The sequence below is a fragment of the Ahaetulla prasina genome, chromosome 15 (genome assembly GCF_028640845.1).
Source record: "Ahaetulla prasina isolate Xishuangbanna chromosome 15, ASM2864084v1, whole genome shotgun sequence".
NCBI classification, from domain to species: domain Eukaryota; kingdom Metazoa; phylum Chordata; class Lepidosauria; order Squamata; family Colubridae; genus Ahaetulla; species Ahaetulla prasina.
In genome coordinates, this window is record NC_080553.1 from 8228852 (window position 1) to 8250941 (window position 22090).

General features: G+C 44.9%; 1 protein-coding gene across 8 annotated transcripts in view; it reads left to right on the forward strand.

The window, feature by feature from the left end:
* Nucleotides 1-22090, forward strand: part of FBRSL1 (fibrosin like 1) — a 652986-nt gene that overhangs the window by 261626 nt on the left and 369270 nt on the right. For all 8 annotated transcript variants that reach the window (XM_058158844.1, XM_058158850.1, XM_058158847.1 and 5 more), the window contains exon 4: nt 9952-9987. In XM_058158844.1, the coding sequence (XP_058014827.1) occupies nt 9952-9987 (36 nt within the window). The remainder of the gene's footprint in view (nt 1-9951; nt 9988-22090) is intronic.

A 22090-nucleotide genomic window follows, 5' to 3' on the forward strand; every position in this document is an offset into this window, starting at 1 on the left:
CTTGTAAATCTTAGATTTAAGATGGGTTGGCATTCTTGCTCTTCTGGACTTGCCTGGCTAAAAGATCCTGAGTATTTCCATCAAGATTTCTTACCCTGTACAGATAGCTTCAAAAGCTGTTGCAGAAGACTGGAAAAATGGGCTCTTCTAAGACTGAGAGAAAGATGTTTCATATGCATTCCTGCTCCCTTGCTTGCTAGCTAGCTCATCCGTCTTCCATCTATCCCATCCATCCATCTATCCCATTGATTGATCCATCCATCCATCCATCCATCTATCGCTGCAGCGTAGGTGCTACTCCATTTCTGGAGACTCTTGAGCTCTTGGCCAATGGCAACCCCCTCTTTTGAAGAACTTGTTCCTCCTTATCCATAAATACCTAGCAAGGCTCCATCGTAAGGCATAGCGAAATGTTTTGAGTGACTATTGGTTAAAATCAGGGGTGAAATGCTCCTGGTTTGGACCGGATCGCGCGATCCACTAGCGATCGTGGTCACTGGTTCGGTGATCCGGTAGCAATGGCGGAACGATGCTCTGCCCACCTGCCCGGGTGTTTTTTTTACCTTCTGCAGATGTGCAGAAGGTCTCTGTGCGCATGTGACGTGCGCGCAAACACTTCCAAACCAGTAAGGAAGGTAAGTAGCTTTCACCCCTGGTTAAAACCAACATGTTTTGAGACCTCCAGCAAAGTGGAAATATTTTCCAAGGTGACTAAACAGGTAGAGAATGGATTGAGCAGAAACACACACACACCCATCAAAGAATCACACAGCTAACTCCTTTCTGTGGGGTCCTTGGTTCTCTCTGAACTTAGTTGTTGACTTCTGGGAGCACCAGTTCCAACCCTGAACTACAAATATTCTCTTCCATCAGAGTTTGTTTCATCTGCTAGCAAGTTGGTGTTAACGAGGAAGAACCAGAAGGTTTTGGTTTTTTTTTTTAAAATAAATAAATAAAAACCTCTTTAACCAAAGCAGATCTCAGCATCCATGTCTCTTCTCAACTCTGCCCTCAGATGCACTTGAGATGTAAGCCGGTTTGCAAACCATGCTATTACATAGCTAATCTCCTGCCTTGCTCGGGTGAGTCAGAATGAAAGTCTGGGCCACAGGCTGTTCACATGTCAGAGCAGAAACCTCCGCGGACTCAGTTATAAAGCAACACACAATCCAAATGCTTAGCTGCCAAGATTTAGATCAGCAACCCTAGCTTGGGAACCCTGGGCGGAAGCAAAAGTATCATGTCAGCAAGGGTGAGGCAAGTTTGAATACTAAAAAAATTATGTTGATCTTAGGAGACATGCGTTTGCTAGCATTTTGGTCATGTTCTCACCATCTAATTTTGTAAAAATTTTGGGGAGCGGGTCCCCCGCCCCCTGCCCCCCGAACTATCTGTAATAGAATGTGTGGATGATTTTGGGGGACAGAGGGAAGGAAGGAAGGAAGGAAGGAAGGAAGGAAGGAAGGAAGGAAGGAAGGAAGGAAGGAAGGAAGGAAGGAAGGAAAGGGGAGAGTGGAGTCTGAAGATGGAAGGAGATGAATGGATGGAAGGAAGGAAGGAGGGAGGGAGGGAGAGAAGGAAGAAAGGAAAGAGGAGAGTGGAGTCTGAAAATGGAAGGAGATGGAAGGAAGGAAGGAAGGAAAGGAAGGAAGGAAGGAAGGAAGGAAGGAAGGAAGGAAGGAAGGAAGGGGGAGAGTGGAGTCGGAAGATGGAAGGAAATGAATGGATGGAAGGAAGGAGGGAGGGAGGGAGAGAAGGAAGAAAGGAAAGAGGAGACTGAAGTCTGAAGATGGAAGGAGATGAATGGAAGGAAGGAAGGAGGGAGGGAGGGAAGGAAGGAAGGAAGGAAGGAGAGTGGAGTCTGAAGATGGAACGAGATGAATGGAAGGAGATGGAAGGAAGGAAGGAAGAAAGGAAAGGAGAGAGTGGAGTCTGAAGATGGAAGGAAGGAGGGAGGGAGGGAAGGAAGGAAGAAAGGAAAGGGGAGAGTGGAATCTGAAGATGGAAGGAGATGAATGGAAGGAAGGAAGGGAGGGAGAGAAGGAAGAAAGGAAAGGGGAGAGTGGAGTCTGAAGATGGAAGGAGATGGATTGAAGAAAAAGGAGGGAGGGAGCGGGAGAGTGGAGTCTAAGACATAAGGAGATGGATGGAAGAAAACGAAAGAAAGGAGGAGGGGAGAGGGAGGGAGGGAGAAAGAGAAGAGGGAAGGAAGGACAATGGAAGAAAGGAAGGAAATAATCAGACCTAGGAAACAATCCGATAAGAGAGGGATGAGCCCTCCGTTGCTTAACAGTCAGAGGAAGAAACTTAGGAAGGATCCTCCCTAATTACTCAGGCAGTTCAAGGTAGTCCTGGGAAGTTTGTACTTTCCTACTCCCAAGCTTCCCTAAGCTCCCAAGCCTTACACTAAAGTAGAATTAGCCCTCTAGTCATCTTTCTTGTCTGGTTGACTTTCTTGGGGGCTGACACTCAGGCGTGAAGAAATTTTAAAAGAATCAAAGGGGCAAACCCCAATGACTATTTGGATTAAAACGAAATGGGGGGAGGGGCAACCTTTGGTGTCATCTCAAAAGAATAACTGAGTTGGAAGGGACCTTGGAGATCTTTTAGTCCAACCCAGGGGTGAAATGCTCCTGGATCGGACCGGCTCGCTCGATCCGGTAGTGATGGCGGCTGCTGGTTCACAGGACCGGTAGCAAAAATCCCTGGCCCCGCCCCCCCTGCCTCTGCTGAGCCGCACCATCTGCAGAGGTGTTTTTTTTTTACTTTTAAAAGCCGGTTTTGCTTCAGCCGAAACATGCCTTTAAAAGTAAAAAAAAAGCCTTTGAGGATCCCGCCCCTCAGCTGAGATTGGCAGAGCCTTTAAACTTTAAAAAAAAAAAAGTCTCCTGGCGATCTGACCTGAGTTCCTCATCAGCAGAACCTTACTTGTACTCTTACTTGTAGAAAACATGTTTTCTACAAGTAAGAGTAGAGATTCTAAGGCACTTACCTGATTACTGATGAACGCATGCCTCTTTTTCCAGTCCGAAAGCAGTTTCACTTTTAGCCAGACAGAATCAATCGCTTAGCTAATCTATTTCCTCGGTGATCAACTGGCTGGCTTTGCTGGCTGAGAAACTCTGGGATTTGAAGTCCAAAATAAAATAAAAAAATAAAATAAAATAAAATAAAATAAAATAAAATAAATAAAATAAAATAAAATAAAATAAAATAAAATAAAATAAAATAAAATAAAATAAAATAAAATAAATAAATAAATAAATAAATAAATAAAATAAAAAATAAAATAAAATAAAATAAAATAATAAATAAAATAATAAAATAAAATAAATAAAATAAAATAAAATAATAAAATATTTGTGCAGCTTTCTGAGATTTGGTGTGTTTCTGTAGTGTTTCACTCTACACAAACACACAAAATCTCAGAAAACTATGTGGCATTTTTTTCGTGTGTGTGTGTGTGTGTCAGTTGTGTATGTGTAAAGTGTGAAAGTTGGTTTTTGAGCTTTTTGTGGCTGTGTGAAGTGCAACTGCTTTTACACTGTGTGTGAGTCAGTTGTGTTGTGTTGTGTGTGTGTAAAGTGTGAAAGTTGGTTTTTGGTACCTCTTATTGTTTTTTATACTTTGTTAATTATTTTTATTATTTATTGTTATTGGCCACACCCACCCAGTCACCTGACCACCAAGCCACGCCCACCAATTAAGCCACGCCCACAGAACCGGTAGGGAAAATTTTTAGATTTCACCCCTGATCCAACCCCTCCTCAAGCAGGAGGCCCTATACTACTCTGTTGCTTCTTCTTCCCCTTCTGCTCCTTCGTTCCATAATTGTCCGAATTCTGCCCCCCCCAAACCCACCCCCACCGCCATTTTAAAAAAAAATAAAGCCACCTGGCACTTTATATAATGGCTTTTTTTTTTTTTAAAAAAAATGGGTTTATCTTTTCTTGACCTATCCGCTTACGGAGAGCCCGTGTTTTTTTTTAATGGATTTCCCCTCATTGCTAAATGGAACGGATTGCGGCTTATTATCCTCTAAAATAGAGCCCCGATTTGCCCCATAAGAAATAGCAAATATTTGAAAGCTGCATTAATTGGAAACTTAGGGAAGGGGGAGGCTGGGTGGGAGAGATGATGGGGTGGGTGGGTGTCGTAAGAGTCACAATTTGGTGCTCTGTGTGTATGTGTGTGGGGGGGGATGAAATTGACCGCTCCATGGGTCTCCCCTGTTGGTAGGGAAACTGGTTGCCGTCTTACCCTTCAATTCTCGGGGGCATCCCTGGATGAATGGGGTGGGATGAGGGGCACAGCAAGAGCCTAATGGACTGATAGACCAAAGCGGAGAGCAAATTGGCAATTAGAGGCAGGTTGGTTGGCTGCCACCTAGGAGCCCCAAAGTGAAAATTAGAAACATGAAATATCAGCCATAAATAGCAGCTGGTTAGGGAAGAGCTTGCAAGAAGCGGTTGCCACCTCAGAGTAGGTGGCGTAGAGAACTGGGCGCGTGTGTGTCAGTGTAGGGGGGGTGTGATTTCATATTTCTCTGCCAGGGGCCAAGAATCAGGGCCACACGTGAAAGTCCAGTTAAACTCATTTAATACTTTTGCCCGTACAGCTGGTCCTCGACTTAACGACTACAATTGAACTCCAGATTTTTTGTTCCTAAGCCAGACAGTTGTTAAGGGAATTCTGCCCCGTTTTGCAATCTTTCTCGCCAGAGGTGTTAAGCGAATCATGGCACTTGTTAAGTTAGTAATTACAGTTGTTAAATGAATCTGGCTTCCCCATTAACTCTGTTGTGGCCTGTTGGCTGCTGGACCCTCCAGCAACCAAATCAAAGGAGGAGGAGGAGGAAGAGGAGGAGGTGGCGTGGGGGTCGGGGTCATCAAGGCAACCTGAGAGCTCCGAGGGGGACGAGGGAATGGAGCTGGCAGAGAGAGAGACAGAGGCAGAGCCTGGGCCGTCCCTCAGCCTTAAGATGGCTAATGACGAAGAGGAGGAACAGCTGGGTCCAGTGCCTGACATGCAGCTGTGCAGAAGGTAGAGGAGAGGAGAGCAGTGGAAATCTATGGGCCGATCCTTGGGATGGAAGAGCCACCCCTGCTAGCAAAGCCCCATTGTCGTGTCCCACTCCTCCTCTGACGGCCGGGTCGGGGAAGTCCGTATCAAGCGAGGCTGCGAAGCCTCTGCAGCTTTACCAAAGTTCTGTCAGAATTCTCAGGGCAGGCAGGAGACCAGGATGTGACTTCAGCAATCCAAGTTAGACTTTGCCTGACTCAAAGAATGCCAGAAAGCAGATCCTTTATATAGGCCATAGGGTGTGGCTCCATGACTCAGCACTTATCCAGGCCTGCCCCTCCCTTCCTTTTACTGACGTCGCTTCTCCATTCTCCGGAAGCGTGGATCTATCCATTGCATCGTTTCATCCCCAGCTGCCAGTAATCCCAGCTTGTGGCTGGCTTCAGGCGCACATGCTATCGGAGGGAGGTTTGTTTGCTTGGTTTGTCCGGGCATGGTGCCAGGGCTGGGGGCTGGAGGCATGCCAGGACATTCTTCTGCACTATCAGTCTCTGGCTGAGATAGCAGGAGATGAGAGGGGCCCGGCTGCGGCGGGGGGGACGGACGAGCGAGGCACAACACCCATCCTAGCTCTGGGGATAAAAGGCAGGGGGCAGAGATGAATAGATGTGGCAGATAACTATTTATCTTCCGGCCGTCCAGACTTGTTAGCCTGCTGCGTGAGAGAAACTTTTCGTCGGGGCTGCTGACACACTTAATAAAGGATTTTTTGAGTTACAGTAACTTCAGAGCATTTGTCATGTTTGGAGAATTGAGTCAGAACAGACACTTGTTTGTTAGAAAGTCACAAAAGGGGATCATGTGATCCTGGGACATTGCAACCGTCATAAATGTGAGTCAGTTGTCAAGCTGTCAGAATTTTGATCACGTGACCACGGGGATGCAGCAGTGGTCATAAGTGTGAAAAACGGTCCTAACTCACTTTTTTCGGTGCCGTTGTAACTTCGAATGGTCACTAAATGAATTGCTGTAAGTCGAGGACTACCGGTACGTAAGAATCTAGTCAATTAACACTCAGCACTAAATTGGCCCCAGATAAGAGATAAAGGAATTCAACAGAATGGAATCAGTATTGTTAATTGTATTGTAAATTAAATACCCGGACAACACGATATTTATTAAGCACTAAGAAATGTAATAAATAGAAAATTAATAAAATATATTTTATAAAAATATTAAAAAAATATTTTAAAAAAAAAGAAATTCAAGAGGAGTTGGACTTGGACCACTTGTGACAACCATAGGCAGTATTTAGCCGGTTCAGACCGGTTCGGGCGAACTGGTAGCAGTGATCTGCGGGTGGCCACCCCGGTGCTATGCCGTTCTATTTAGCCATGTTTTCTATCCACGCGCATGCGTGGAAGCCGCAGGTACGAGCAAAGTGCATGCACGGAAGGATATGTGCAGAGGTGCGCACACACTCACATTTTCTGTGCTGTGGTGAACTGGTAGGTAAATTATGTAAATCCCACCCTTGGTGTCAACGTAATGATTCCAGGTTGATTGCTCTCTTGACTCCACCTTCGGCCTCTACCTATTCTTCTCCTATACACCCTCCCTACTCATCTACCCACCCCTCAAAAAAAAACAACCCGTGTGTTCTGTCCTCCTTCGCCTCCGTCCAAGTGATGGCTTAATTAACCGGCACTATCAGCTCTGGCAGCAAAATAGCAAGCGTCTGCCAAGTGTCTCTGTTATCTCCCTCGACGCCGATGAGTCACTCAGGAACAAACTTCAGCTCTTAGTTAATCAGTTGATTTGCCTGCTACGAAGAGGCACAGCAAGCTCTCGCTGCCTTTATATCCTGTGGGGTGTGGCTCCATGACTCAGCACTTCCTAGGCCTGCCCCACCCCTGCTTCTGTTGTTCCCGCCTCTCCTGCCTACGAAACCTAGGGTCCAGCCAGGCCTGATTGCCATCAGCTGGGTCTGGAGGCGTGGCTGGGGGGGGGAAGAGTCAGGGGACGGAGGCCTCATTATCTCTTCCACCTGGCCTGCCTCTGGCTCCTGGAGTTGATCCAGGGAAACCGGTGCTCCAGAGGTAAGTCCTGACGGCCCTTCCCCCTCACTTTCTGAGTCACTTTCTGGCAGGAGGCCCGGCTCGGGAGGCGCAGACACAACACTGTGTCAGCTTCTGAGTTAGTGTTCGATGCTTCTCTTGCTCCTTCCAGCTGTTAGAACAGAGTGGGGCTTTTTCACCTGTGGAGAAACGAATAAATGTCAACAGAGGGAAGGGGGAAGAAAACACCAATGAGAAACAACCCCCTGCCCTTTGCAATAGCGTTTAGATCAAGCTGAGCCTCGTTGGCAATTCTTTACGCGCCTTCTCCGAAAAACGGAGATTTGTAATTTCCAGGTCTCCTGTTGTCTTTTTCATTACTTTCCTCCTGGATCATCTCTTGCTTGCTTCAAGAGATTGGGTAACTCTTTTCAGCTCTTTTATTTTTATTTTAGAAAAAGTCCAGACTCTGTGTCTTTTTAATTTTTTTTCCTGTTTTAGAGTCTGTATTTGAATAAAATTTGAATAAAATATTCAAAAGTTTTGAATAAAAATAAGCATTTATATTAAAAAAAAAGTCCAGCGCAAAAGGAACAATCTTTGCAATTTTTTAAAAATTCTAAAATCGATGATTTTTTTAATTGTGAAGGTTATTTTAATTGTATTTATAAATTGCATTTATTCATGAATAAATAATTTCTAAACTGTTAATTTTAATTTATATATACTGCTTATACTTTGATGTTTTAATTACACATCTCGAGAGACATACACATAGACGTGTTTTATTGTACAGCCAGTCCTCGACTTATGGCTGTAAATTGAGGGCAAAATCACTGCAGTTGTTAAGTTGGTAACACAGTTGTTAAATGAATCTGGCTTTCCCATTGACTTTGCTTGTCAGAAGGTCGCCAGAGGGGATCACATGCATTTGGGACACATCGATGTACCTACAACCTTATAAATGTAGCCGTCTTCACTTCGTGACCGTTCAAAGTTACAACAGCACTGTTCTGTTTCCCTCCCCCCAATACTCCCAGCAAAGAGTCAGTCAGAGGCCTCCTTTTCTCCTTTTATTTACATAGATATATGTCCTGGCCACGTCTACCCACGGGCCTGCCAAATTTCTGGAGATAACGAGGAAATTATAGATAAGGCCAGAATTACTCACGAATATATTCTTCCCTCCATTGATACAGTTTGCCCGCGCAAATTCATTGCTTTGTCCAAGACAAAAAACCAGGAAGTCCCGCCTCCTATTTATAGTCTCTGCAGATGTCACTGCATGACAATTATGACTTGGCTTTATCCCAACACTGCTTCTGCTGCGCGCGCCGGTCACGCCTGCGCAGCCTTGCATCACTCCAAAACTGTTCTTGGGGCGTTGCCAAATCGGAAGAAGGCTCCAGGGAATCAGGTCTTGCCGGCCCCTCCTCCTCCCTTTGAGTGGGTGCCAGGGAGGGAAAGGGCTCAAGAGAAGCAGGGCTTGCCAGGTCTTCTCCCTCACTTTCTGAATCATCCGAGTCCAGGAGTCCGGGTCCAGGAACCTGGATCACAACAAGCACTGAGAAAAAGTGCCTTATGACCGTTGCAGCATCCCCATGGCCATGTGATCCAAATCCAGACACTTGGCAACTGACTCATATTTACGACGGTTGCAGAGTCCTGTGATCCGTTTTTGTGGCCTTTTGACAAGCAGAAATCGTGGGCGCTTCATCACTGGAGGCTTTTAAGAAGAGCTGGCTGAGGAACTCTGGGAGTTGAAGTCCACAAGTCTTAAAAGAGCCAAGTTTGCAGACACCTGGTATTGGTTCTCCTGTTTGAGCAGAGGGCTGGACTAGAAGACCTCCAAGGTCCCTTCCAGCTCTATTCTGTTCTGTTCTATTCTGTTCTGTTCTAGTCTAGTCTAGTAAGTGGGGAAGCCAGGTTCACTTAACAACCGTGTTACTAACTTTAACAACTGCAGGGATTCACTTAACAGCGGTGGCAAGAAAGGTCATAAACTAGGGCAAAACTCACTTAGCAACATATATTTCGGGCTCAGTTGTGGTTATAAGGTAAGGTCCACCTGTTTACCCATCGGCCAAAGCAGTGCGTGGATAAGACCTCTGTTATTATTTATCTTTATTCATTAAACATGAAACTCAGTCAACTGAACATTCAAAAAGGCATCACAAATTCCATTGACTGGTGCTAATGGTTGATACGGGTTGCTGCCAGCGTCCTAGGAATCAACCAAGTACCTTCTTAAGATGTACGATGTTCCAAGTAGGGCAGTTTTTTGCAGTTCCGCTGGTGTTATTGCAGGAAGCTGCAATCTGTTGATGTATCTTATAAAATTCTTGGACATGGTACCAAGTGCCCCGATGACAATGGGTATCACTATTACATGTTTCATCCATAGCCATGTAGTTTCAATGGCCAGGTCGCGATATTTCATGATTTTCCCCAGTTTTTTTTCCTTCAACTCTGGCATCTCCTGGTACCGCGATGTCAATAAATTGTACGTTTCGGTTTTCCACAACTGTGATATCTGGTGTGTTGTGTTCCAAGTGACGATCCGTCTGTATTCGAAAGTCCCACAAGATCTTCACCTTCTCATTTTCTATAACTTTTTCCACTATATGTTCCTATGACTTTTTGGATACAGGCAAGTTGTATTTTTTACATAATGACCAGTGGATTAATTTAGCAACTCGGTCATGTCTAGCTTTGTAATCAGTTTGTGCGACTTTGCTGCATTCACATATTAAATATGAAACAGTTTCGACTTTGTTATTATTATTTGTTTATTATTATTATTATTGTTGTTGTTGTTGCATTCTTTGCGACTATTTTTACGACTTAACATCCATTTTCTCTTTTTCCACAGAGTTCTGCTCAGTCGTTGTCAGGAAAAGGTTATTCGGTAAGTCATTTTGCGCAGCTTCTGCGTTGCTTCGTTGTTCCTTGACTGGAAAAGAGTTGGGCCATCTGTTGCATTTTCTCGGGTCCCTGGCGCGTTTTCTCAGGTCCCTGGCACGAGGCAAGGTCCTAAAAATAGGTTTGGGAAGATAAGTTCTCCCACTCATGTTTATGACACCTCTCTTCAGAGGAGCGAATGTGAAACATGCTCTCTAAACGAGGAAATACAGACAAGAAAATGGGTTTTTTTGCGCCTTCCCACTCTGAAAGTTGTCTCGTTTAACATATGTACATTTTCTAGTGTTGATCCCAAGCTCACGGATGGACGTAATATTAATAGGATTCTTTGGATTTGAAGAAAGCAAACTATTTTGGACTAATAGACACATTGGGTGCTTCGGTAGCACATTGTAGATCATCTTCTTCTTCTTTTAATGACCTCATAATCCCTCGCAAGGTGGAGTCTAGGCAACTGAATGGAGCTAGCAGAGTGTTTTACTGGCCGGATGCGCTTCCTGTCGCCAGTACGGAGTTTTGTTCAGCGGATATATTCTCAGCTCCACCTCTAGGCCACCCCACCATTCCTTTGGTTAGTACATTGTAGATGTTCTACGTCTAATCTGAGAGCCGTAATCAGGAGAACAATGTATCCAGGTAGCCAGTTCATTTAGTGACCGTTCAAAGTTATGGCGACACTGGGGGAAAAAGTGACTAATCACTGCAGTTGATAAGATAGTCACATGGTTCTTAAGTGAACTGGGCTTCCTTCACTGACGATGCTTGTCAGAAGGTCACAAAAATGACCCCGGGACACTGACCGTCATAAAGATGAGTCAGTGGCCAAGTATCTGAATTCTGATCATGTGACTGCGGGGGTTGCCTCAACGGTGGTAAGTGTGAAAAACAGTCCTAAGTCACTTTTTTTCAGTGCTGTTGTAACTTCAAACAGTTCCTAAATGAACTGTTATAAGTCGAGGACTATCTGTACTAACTATAACCTCTGGAAATGGTAGCTTAGCAACATTTTGCCTAGCTTTGACTGACTGTTGAAATCTACAAACTGTCTTTTTGGCTTGCCGGGAGCATCTCACTCAGTCCCACTATTTGTAAACTGTAATACAGGAGTGGCCAAAATTGTGGAAATCTTTTGGGAAAAGTGTATTTTCTAAAACTAGCTAATAACGCCACTTTTTTGAGGGTGGGGGAATAGTATCATAAAATTATATATCAATGGAAAGATAATTTAATCAAGAATGTAATGCAATAACTTTTATGGAGGATTTGCTATTAGAATAGCAGTTACAGTATAAAGAAGAAAAGTGAAACAGGTAGAAAAAACGAGATATACAAAAATTGTCACCACAGAAAAAACGAGATATACAAAAATGATCACCATGTAGTTAATCCTTAGTTGGGTCACCTTTAGCATGAATGACGGCCTTACAACGTCTTTCCATGGAGTGAACAGAACTGTGAGTTCTGCAGCTGTTATCATGTGAAACCAAGATTGAATGATGGCTTCTATTAACTGGGTTTTATTGCTGGGTCGCTTCTGACTAACAAGTTTCTTTAGTCGGCTCCATCGATTTTCCATTGGGTGAAGGTCTGGGCTATTCCCAGGCCATTCCAGCAGTGGAACAGGATGATCTTGAAACTCCCAAAAAAAAAAAAAAGTGGTGTTATTAGCCATCGAACCTCAAAAAGACACTTTCCCCAAAAGGTTTCCACAATTTTGGCCACTACTGTATATAGACCTGTGGGAAAAGACCCATTCTTGGCTTCTTATCAGCTTTAGTTATAGAGTCAAGGTTTTCTTACCTCCGAGTTCTGCCAACAAACGGGGCAAAAAACTGATTTGGTTCCGTCCATTCCTTAATGGGGGGAAAAAAAACTTTTGCCACCAGTTAGTACTAATAAATCATCAAGCAGACATTTTATCTGGCTTTCCAAACCTTTCCTTTTGATCAGCTCCACAAAACGATGCCTGCGAGGGCAGGATGGTTTATCTGAAAGCTGTCAAAGTCCCTTTTTTAAAAAATTGCTGGGTCTTGCAGTGGTGAAGTACCCGGCCTTGATTTTTGGAGACCTCCCAATGAGGGAGGATTTTGAGTTCATGGGTCCCTAAAACAGAGACGTCCTCTTCTCACTGACCCCTGAGGGAAATCGTTGGGGGGGGGTGTGAGAAGAAAAAAAATGGCAAAATATTCTCTTTTCGCTGTGTTTGGCTCCCTTGATGGCTGTTGCCGTGGGTTGGTAATTCTTCGTAGGGCTAGGCCAGGGGTGTTCAAACTCGATTTCATTGAGGGATGCATCAGGATTGTGTTTGACCTGGGGAAGATGTGTGCATGGCCAGCTCAACATCACACGTATCGGGGGGGAGGGGCACCTGTGGTGGCTAAGGGCTAAGGGAGGATTTCCCTCACACCCTCCCTGACTTTCATTATAATCTTCCTTCCTTCCTTTTCCTTCCTTCTTCCTTCTCCTTTCTTCTTCCTTCCCCTCTTTCCTTATTTTTCCTTCCTTGCTCTCTTCCCATCTTTCCTTCTTTGTCCCTTCTTGTATGCTCATTTCCAGGGTGCCCCTGCCCCCAGGCCAGATCTAGGCACCCGGCGGGCCAGATCCGGCCCTCGGGCCTTGAGTTTGACACCCCTGGGCTAGGCGCTTCAGAAATAATTTGGAGAAACCACGAAAGACACAGAATGATTTTTCCAAGGAGATTTCTTGTATTATTCCTTACCTCTAGATGGACTCTTGCCAAACTAAAACAAACGACCGCCCCCATATTGTGGGAACCATTAGGGAGGAGTTGTCTTCACCTGCTTTCTCTCACACACTCTATGTGAACCAGGTTTGTCTCTTGATCCTCTGGAACGCGCTCCCTTCCTTCTGGGAATCCAGACTACATGCCACCGCGGTTATTTTGAAGCACTCAGGGCCATGGGCATAACCTCTGTCTGTAACTTAATGAAAACTGGTGGTGATGTTGACGTTATCTGTTTAGTTATTGTGTCCGAATCTTGGCAATTCTGTGGTCCAGGTTTCTCCACATCTTCCAATCTTGCACTGCTTCTTTCAGTTGTTCTGTGCTCCGGCTGGGGTCAGCTTTGATGGTATCCAGCCACCGTGTCCTTTGGCGGCCTGGTTTCCTTTTACCGCTAATTCTTCCCAACATAACTGCTTTCTCCGGTGAATTCCCTCACACGACATGGCCAAAATGAGTGAGACACAGTTTTATGACTTTGCCTTCTAGTGATGTGTGGTGTTATGCACTCCAGTATCCGCTTGTTGGTCACCTTTGCTGTTTAAGGACTCTTGAAAGCAGCCTCATCTTTTCCCAGATTCACGATCCTGGGAAAAGACGCAGCTACTTTCAAGAGTTGCAGACAAAGTATTTACATTTGCATCTCCCTGTGCTCCAGAGCACAGAATCAAACGTCAACCAATGCAGGGTCTCTTTGAAATCTTGGTTTGTCTTATACTCCTATGCATTTTATAGTCCGAAAAATACTGTAGGTTCTGCTTAATCAACGTAGAATGTTACAACCATATAACCCAATTAGGATGAATTATCAAAGTCAACTTGCAGGGGAGATGGGTGGTGTAAAAAACGAATAAATAAAGTACGTGGTATTTCCATAAAGCCATCTTGGCCTGAGAGCCAGCATCTACCACTGATGTTGCAGCCATGGCTTTTCCTCAAGGGCCCCCCTGTATTCCAAATGGCCCTTATTCTGGTTTGCCATGTTTTTCTCCAAAGCACCTGAGGGCAGGACAAGAAGCAACGGATGGAAATTAAACAAGGGAGAGAAGCAACCTAGAACTAAGGAGAAATTTCCCTGACAGTTAGAACAATTCATCAACTTGCCTCCAGATATTGTGGGTGATCCAACACTGGAGGTTTTCAAGAAGAAATTGGACACACATGTGTCCAGGATGATATAGAGCAGTGTTGGTGAACCTTTTCAACACAGAGTGCCGAAATGGGAGCGCGCGCCTATGCATGTAGATGCCAGAAACTGGAAGATCGTCGCCCGGAGTGCATGTGCACACTGGTCGGTTGCTCTTCCAGTTTCGGGCGCACACATGCGCACCGGCCACCTGGTCTTCGGTTTCTGGTGCGCATGGCCATGCGAGGACCAGGTGGCCGGTGCATATGCGAGTGCCGGAAACTGGAAGAGCAGCCATACAGTACACATGCAGACGCCAAGAGGATGATCTTCTGGTTTCCAGCATGTGTATGCGCATTGGCCACCTGATCTTCCGCTTTCTGGTACGCATGCAAGCATAAAGACCAACTGGCCGGCACGCCAGAACCTGGAAGAGCAATAGGCAACAGCTCGCATGCCCGGAGACATGGCTCTGCATTTGTTGTGTCTGCGCCCCCCGAGCCGGGCTTCCTGCCAGAAAGTGACTTGGAAAGTGAGGGGGAAGGGCCATCAGGACTTACCTCTGGAGCACCAGCTTCCCTGGCTCAGCTCCAGGAGCCAGACACAGGCCAGGTGGAAGAGATAATGAGGCCTCCATCCCCTGACTCTTCCCCTCCCAGGCCACGCCTCCAGACCCAGCTGATGGCAATCAGGCCTGGCTGGACCCTAGGTTTCGTAGGCAGGAGAGGCGGGAACAACAGAAGCAGGGGTGGGGCAGGCCTAGGAAGTGCTGAGTCATGGAGCCACACCCCACAGGATATAAAGGCAGCAAGAGCTGCTGTGCCTCTTCATAGCAGGCAAATCAACTGCTTAACTAAGAGCTGAAGTACTGTTTGTTCCTGGGTGACTCATCGGCGTCGAGGGAGATAACAGAGACACTTTGCTGACGCTCGCTAGTTTGCTGCCAGAGCTGATAGTGCCAGCTAATTAAACCATCGCTCAGACGGAGGCGAGGGGAGACAGTTCCAATTCCAGCACATGTGCCATAAGTTTGCCATCACAGGTATAGAGTCTTCTACTTGAGCAGAGGATTGGACTAGAATTAGACCAATGAAAAGTTTAATGGAAGTTTTCTAGTTTGATGAAAAGAAGGACTAAGAGTCTGTTGCTAGTCCAGGCCATGGATGCCCGTTATTATACTGGAGGCTAAAACATATGAAGAACGATTACAGGAACTGGGTAGGGCTAATTTAATAAAAAAAAGGACCAGGGGAGACATGATAGCAGTCTTCCAATATCTCAGGGTTTGCCCCAAAGAAGAGGGAGTCAAGCTATTCTCCAAAGCATCTGAGGGCAGGACAAGAAGTAATGGGTGGAAACGAATCAAGGAGAGAAGCAACCTGGAATTAAGGAGAAATTTCCTACTAGTTAGAACAATCAATTAGTGGAATGACTTGCTTCCAGAAGCTGTGGGTGCATCATCATGGGAGGTGTTTAAGAAGAGACTGGACAGCCACTTGTCTGAAAAAGTGTAGGGGTCGGACTAAAAGACCTCCAAGGTCCCTTCCAGCTCTGTTATTCTGTCTTCCTTTCTCTATCCCTTTTATGCCTGTAAGCCTCTTGCTTGGGGAAGAGACCCTTAAAACACAAAAGCTTGCAACGAGTTTGTAAATCTTTATTTGGGCTATTAAAATATTGCCACTGTGACTTGGGATTGCTACTCTCGTGGGCGTCTTGGGTGCTATGAGCTTTTTTAAAAATATTATTTTCTGAAGTGAAACAACCAGGAGGCCAAATATAGAACTGAGTGGATAGTTTTAGTGTCCTTCACCTCCTGTGTGCACTTTTGATATGATTGGTTTCCTTTCCTGTTCCACGAGACAAAAAGGGGGTGGGTGGAATACCAAGGTGTCTATAGAATTGTTTCATAGATGCTTTATATTTCACTTGAGTTCTGCTCTCCTGCCAAAGCAAGCCACCAAACCATCCTCACCCTTTCCAAAATCTTTTTAATGCGTCACATTTATACTTGATGGCATTCCTCTAACACTGCAAGCAATATATCAGTGAAAAGAATCGCAAACAGGACAAAATAAGCAACATATAGCAGTCTTCCAATATCTCAGGGGTTGCCACAAAGAAGAGGGAGTCGGGCTGTTCTCCAAAGCACCTGAGGGTAGAACAAGAAGCAACGGGTGGAAACTGATCAAGGAAAGAAGCAACTTAGAACTAAGGAGAAATTTCCTGACAGTTAGAACAATTAATCAGTGGAACGACTTGCCTGCAGAAGTTGTGAATGCTCCAACACTGGAAATTTTTAAGAAAATGTTGGATAACCATCTGACTGAGATGGTGTAGGGTTTCCTGCCTGGGCAGTGGGTTGGACTAGAAGGCCTCCAAGGTCCCTTCCAACTCTGTTGTTATATTATATTATATCAAAGAGGGAACAGAATTGTAATCAGATGTTCTTAATGAATGATAGCAATAGCCATCCATGGCTTCTTTTCCAACAAGTGATGTTCTTGAATGCATGTTGTTATCATTTCATGGCAAATCTAGACAGCATACTAAAAAGCAGAGACATCACCCTGCCAACAAAAGTGCGTATAGTCAAGGCGATGGTTTTCCCAGTTGCAATGGATGTCTGTGAAAGCTGGACCATGAGAAAGGCCGAGAGCGGAAGAATTGAGGCCTTTGAACTCTGGTGCTGGAGAAGATTTCTGGGAGTCCCTTGGACTGCAAGGCAATCCAACCGGTCAGTCCTGGAGGAAATCAACCCTGACTGCTCTCTAGAAGGTTAGATCCTGAAGAGGAAACTCAAATCCTTTGGGCACCTAATGAGGAGGAAGGACTTCCTGGAGAAGAGCCTAATGCTGGGAAAGATGGAGGGCAAAAGAAGAATGAGACAAAAAAGAATGAGGTGGCTGGATGGAGTCCCTGAAGCAGTCGGCGTGAGCTTCAATGGACTCCAGAGGATGGTAGAGGACAGGAAGGCCTGGAGGAACGTTGTCTATGGGGTCGCGATGCGTCGGACACGACTTTGCAACTAACAACATTATTTCAGAAAGAGCTAGCAAAAGTTGTGGGAAGGGGAGAAAACCTTTGAAGGCTTCTCCCAGCATCCAACAAAGATGAAAGACCTCAACGTTTTTCCCCCAATGCTGAAAAAAAGCAAATGAAAAACCCCACCCAACTTCATTTCTTACACAAACTTCCTTGCAACTAAAAAGCCTTAGAACTACAGGTAGACCTTGACTTAATGACCACAATTGAGGCCCAAATTTCCGGTGCCAAGTGAGACAGTTGTTCAAGTGAGTTTTGCCCCATTTTATGACCTTCCCTGCCAAAGTTGTCAAGCAAATCGCTGCAGCTGTTAAATTAGTAAGGAGGTTCTTAAGTCAGGGGCCTGCCAAAGGGGACCCTGCGACCGTCATAAATACGAGTCAGTTGCCAACTGTATGACTTTTGGTCACCTGACCAAGGGGATGCTTCAACGGTCTTAAATGTGAAAAAGACGGTCCTAAGTCATGTTTTTTTTTGGCATCGTTGTAAGTTCAAAACGGTCACTAAATGAACTGTTGTAAGTCGAGGACCACCTGTACAACTCGAGGGTGGATTCCACTGTAGATTTTAAATTAATTTCCAATTGGAGTTATCGGTGTTTTTAGTAGCAGAGATATATCGATTCAGTGAGACTGTGTTGACTGCGGACATCCGTTGGAACAAAGCCTACTGAAGATTTGTATCCTTCTGCTATATTGGCTCCCCAAATAGTATTTTAAATAAATAAACAGCCAAGTGGAGATAACAGCATAAATCTGGAGGCTGGGGCAGTGTGATATTTCAACTTTAGTGTATACATTTCCTTTCAGGCTGTTACTTCCTACCAGTTTTTCTTAGCCTACCGAAACCAACAGAAACATATTTCCCCGTTAATTCATGTCAAAAGCCTCAGGAGCAGCTCATGGTGAAAATAACATCTTTTAAAAAAAAAAATGTTTCCAACTAAAGAAATTTTGAGGAGAGGGGAAATGGTTATGAAAGACCCCATCCAAGCCTTCGTCTCTTGTGCTCAAAACTACAGATAATTCCTCGACTTGCGGCCACAGTTGAGCCCAAAATTTCTGTTCCTGGACAAGACCGTCGTTAAGTGAGTTTTGCCCCATTCTGTGACCTCGCTTGCCAGAGCTGATAAGTGAATCACTGCAGTTATTAAGCTAGTCACACGGTGCTTAAGTGAATCTGGCATCCCCGTTGATTTTGCTTGTCAAAAGGTCACAAAACGAGGGATCGCGTGACCCTGGGACATTGCAAAACCGTCATAAATATGAGTCAGTTTCCAAGCGTCTGAATCTTAATCGTGCGACCACGGGGATGCTGCAATGGCCGTAAGACTGAAAAACGATCCTAAGTCACTTTTGTTCAGTACCGTGGTAACTTCCAATGGTCACTAAGCGAATAGTTGTAATAGATTACCTACAAAGGACGCAATCCTAAATTGCATTAACAGAGGGATACAATCACGATCAAGGGAGGTACTAATACTACTCTATAAAGCCTTAATAAGACCACACCTAGAATCCTGCATCCAGTTTTGGTCACCACACTATCAAAAAGATGTTGAGACTCTAGAAAGAGTGCAGAGAAGAGCAACCAGGATAATTAGGGGACTGGAGGATAAAACCTACAATGAACGGTTGCAAGAACTGGGCACGGCTAGTCTAGGCAAGAGAAGGACCAGGGGAGACTTGATAGCAGTCTTCCAATATTTGAGGGGCTGCCACAGAGGGGGGGGGGTCAAGCTATTTTCCAAGGCACCCGAAGGCCAGACAAAGAATAATGGATGGAAACTGAACAAGGAGAGATTCAACCTGGAAATAAGGAGGAAATTTCTGACAGTGAGAGCAATCAACTAATGGAACAGAAGTTGCCTTCAGAAGTTGTGGGAGCTTCATCACTGGAGGGTTTCAAGAAGAGACAGGGCTGCCATCTGTCAGAAATGGGGTAGGGTCTCCTGCTTGTGCAGGGTGTTGGACTAGATGGCCTCCAAGGTCCCTTCCAACTCTGTTAATCTAATCTTATTTTCCAAAGCACCCAAAAGCAAGATGAGAAACAATGGATGGGAACTGATCAAGGAGAGAATCAACCTAGAAATAAGGAGGAATTTTCTGACAGCGAGAACAATCAACCGATGGAACAGAAGTTGCCTTCGGAAGTTGTGGGAGCTTCATCCCTGGAGGCTCTCAAGGAGAGACAGGACTGCCATCGATCAGAAATGGTGTAGGCTCTCCTGCTTGGGCAGGGGGTTGTTCTAGATGACCTACAGGGTCCCTTCCAACTCTGTTAATCTAATCTTATTTTCCAAAGCACCCAAAAGCAAGATGAGAAACAATGGATGGGAACTGATCAAGGAGAGAATCAACCTAGAAATAAGGAGGAATTTTCTGACAGCGAGAACAATCAACCGATGGAACAGAAGTTGCCTTCGGAGGTTGTGGGAGCTTCATCCCTGGAGGCTCTCAAGGAGAGACAGGACTGCCATCGATCAGAAATGGTGTAGGCTCTCCTGCTTGGGCAGGGGGTTGTTCTAGATGACCTACAGGGTCCCTTCCAACTCTGTTAATCTAATCTAATCCAATGTTTTAAACAAAAGAAAGAGCACCACAGGAAAAGGCAGCAGGATCCCAGCTTTTGATTACCCAATGACGGATGTCAAGTTATGGGCCTTCCCTTGATGTTCCTGAGATCCTGCAAAATTATTACCCACGCTGGACACGGGGCAAAAACTAAAAACAAAATAAAACGGAGCAGCTTGGAGCCCAAATGGCCCGACGGCACTAGGGCGTGCATCTCCTGCATTTATGCAAGTCACCCAGCGAGCACGGTGTCTCATAAAACATATTTTTGGTTTTTAAAGTCCCCTTAATTTGCTTGCGAAATGCCCCCCCCCTCTGCTTCCAATTAAGCCGCAGTCCTGCTTTTAATTACAATCAAATGTCCCATAAATTTTTCACTCATCCTCAAAGCCATAAATGAGTAGGTACGTATGTGTGTGTGCGCGCAAGCACAAAGCGCGTCAGATTTGGTTGTCTTGGTTTCCAAAGGGCTAAGTTTGAGGTTTGCTTTGCTGTCACGAAGGAAACATGCCATTTCCCCACCACCGCTCACTTTGTTTACGAGAACGTAATTGAAGGCTATTGATTTACATAAACTTACATGTTCTCATGGCTTCGCTCATTAGAATCTACTTTGGAAAACCTCAAGGCAGCGATGTCATCTTATTCCCTTCCTTGGGTTTCGTCTGTTGCGTTCTGAACAACTTCACCCCCCTCTTCTTTGTGGCAGCCCCTCAAACATTGGAACCTTCTCCATCTAGACTGCTTAAAAGTTTGTTGGCTAACCCATAAATTGTTTGTGACTTATGCATATTTCACATAATGCTTCTCCCCTTCCTCATTGGTCTGTACGGCTCTCCACCCCATTCTGTATCTTCTCCAACTTTTTGAATTACAGTTATGAATTTTCCAGCAGAACCCAAATGACAGCCAAGTCAGGACTTATGAAACTTATTTATTTTATTTATTTATTTATTTTGTCATAACAATATATGTAGGTATCATACAAAAAGATTATATAATATATAAACACATATATGAGTAAATATAAGGAGGTATAAGCATATATGTATATAGGAAGAAGAAAAGAAAAACAATAGGACAGGAACGGTAGGCACGTTTGTGCTCTTATACACGCCCCTTATGGTCCTCTTAGGAATGGGGTGAGGTCAATATTAGAAAGTTTTTGGTTAAAGCTTTTAGGATTATGGGAAGAGACCACAGAGTCAGGTAAAGTATTCCAAGCACTGATGATTCTGTTACAGAAGTCATATTTTCTGCAATCAAGATTGAAGCAGTTAACATTAAGTTTAAATCTATTAGTTGCTCTTGTATTATTGCAATTAAAGCTGAAGTAGTCTTTAACAGGAAGGACATTACAATAGATGATTCTGCGAGTTAAACTTAGGTCTTGTCGAAGGTGACGGAGTTCCAAGCTTTCTAAGCCTAGGATTTCAAGTCTGGTGGCATAAGGTATTTTGTTGTTTTCAGAGGAATGGAAACATTTAAAATGGAAATTTTTAAACCTAGGGTTTAAAAAAAAATGGAACAGTCCAATGAACAAGAGAGAGAGGGAGAGAGAGAGAAAGGAAGAAAGAAAGAGAGAAAGAAAGAAAAAGAGGGGGGGAGAGAAAGAAAGAGAGAGGGAGAGAAAAAGGAAGAGAGAGAGAGGGATATATATTAACACATCACAGCAATGGTGAAATTCATTTTTATTACTACCGGTTCTGTGGGCGTGGCTTGATGGGCGTGGTGTGGCTAGGTGGGTGTGGCAGGGTAAGGATACTGCAAAATCTCCATTCCCACCCCACTCTGGGACCAGCCAGAGGTGGTATTTGCCGATTCTCCGAACTACTCAAAATTTCCGCTACCGGTTCTGCAGTCACTTATATAAGTGTGTGTGTGTATGTGTGTATGTGCGTGCGTGTGTCTGTGATGTGTTTGAAGAATGCAGTGAGTGAATTGCCAGGATATCTATCAGGTCTCTTGATGGTTGCATTTCCCTTCTGGTGTTGCATGCAAGCGTTAGAAGCCTGAAACAGGAAGTTGGACGTTCCAGCATCTTCAGCTATCAGCATAATATCTGCGGACAGTCTGTCCCCTGACATGGTTTGCGGGCGCTTTCTGCTTCAGCGAGTGGGCCTTTTTTTTTTTTTTTCCTACTGATTTAGCATCAGTTCCCAACAGCCTAATCAATTCAGATGTGTGCCCGTTGAGTAAAAAAAAAAAAAATTTGGTCCGCTGACGGATTCCCCAGCCGCGCCCCTGCAGAATGACTCCGCCTCAGAGAGACCGGGTTCTCGGCAGGTCCTTGCCAAGTACAGGAAGCTGCGAGAAAACTGGAACGTGTTTGGAAACACTTCTTCCTAATCTTCGGGCGAAAATGCTTATCGTGTTTCTGCGCCGGGGTCTTTGTTCAGTTAGCAGATCTGGCTTGTGGTTCTGTGATCTGAGCAGCCGAGAAGATCCCTTCACTGTCTCTGAGCGCTTTCAAACCAGAGGTCTTCCCGGGACGCCTTGGGATAGCAGATCCCAGAATTCTCTATAGCACCGTGGCGACGGTGGAAGCCACAGCTTCCCAATGCCTCTAGAGCCAGACACTTTCAAAGTTTTATCCTTGCTGGTT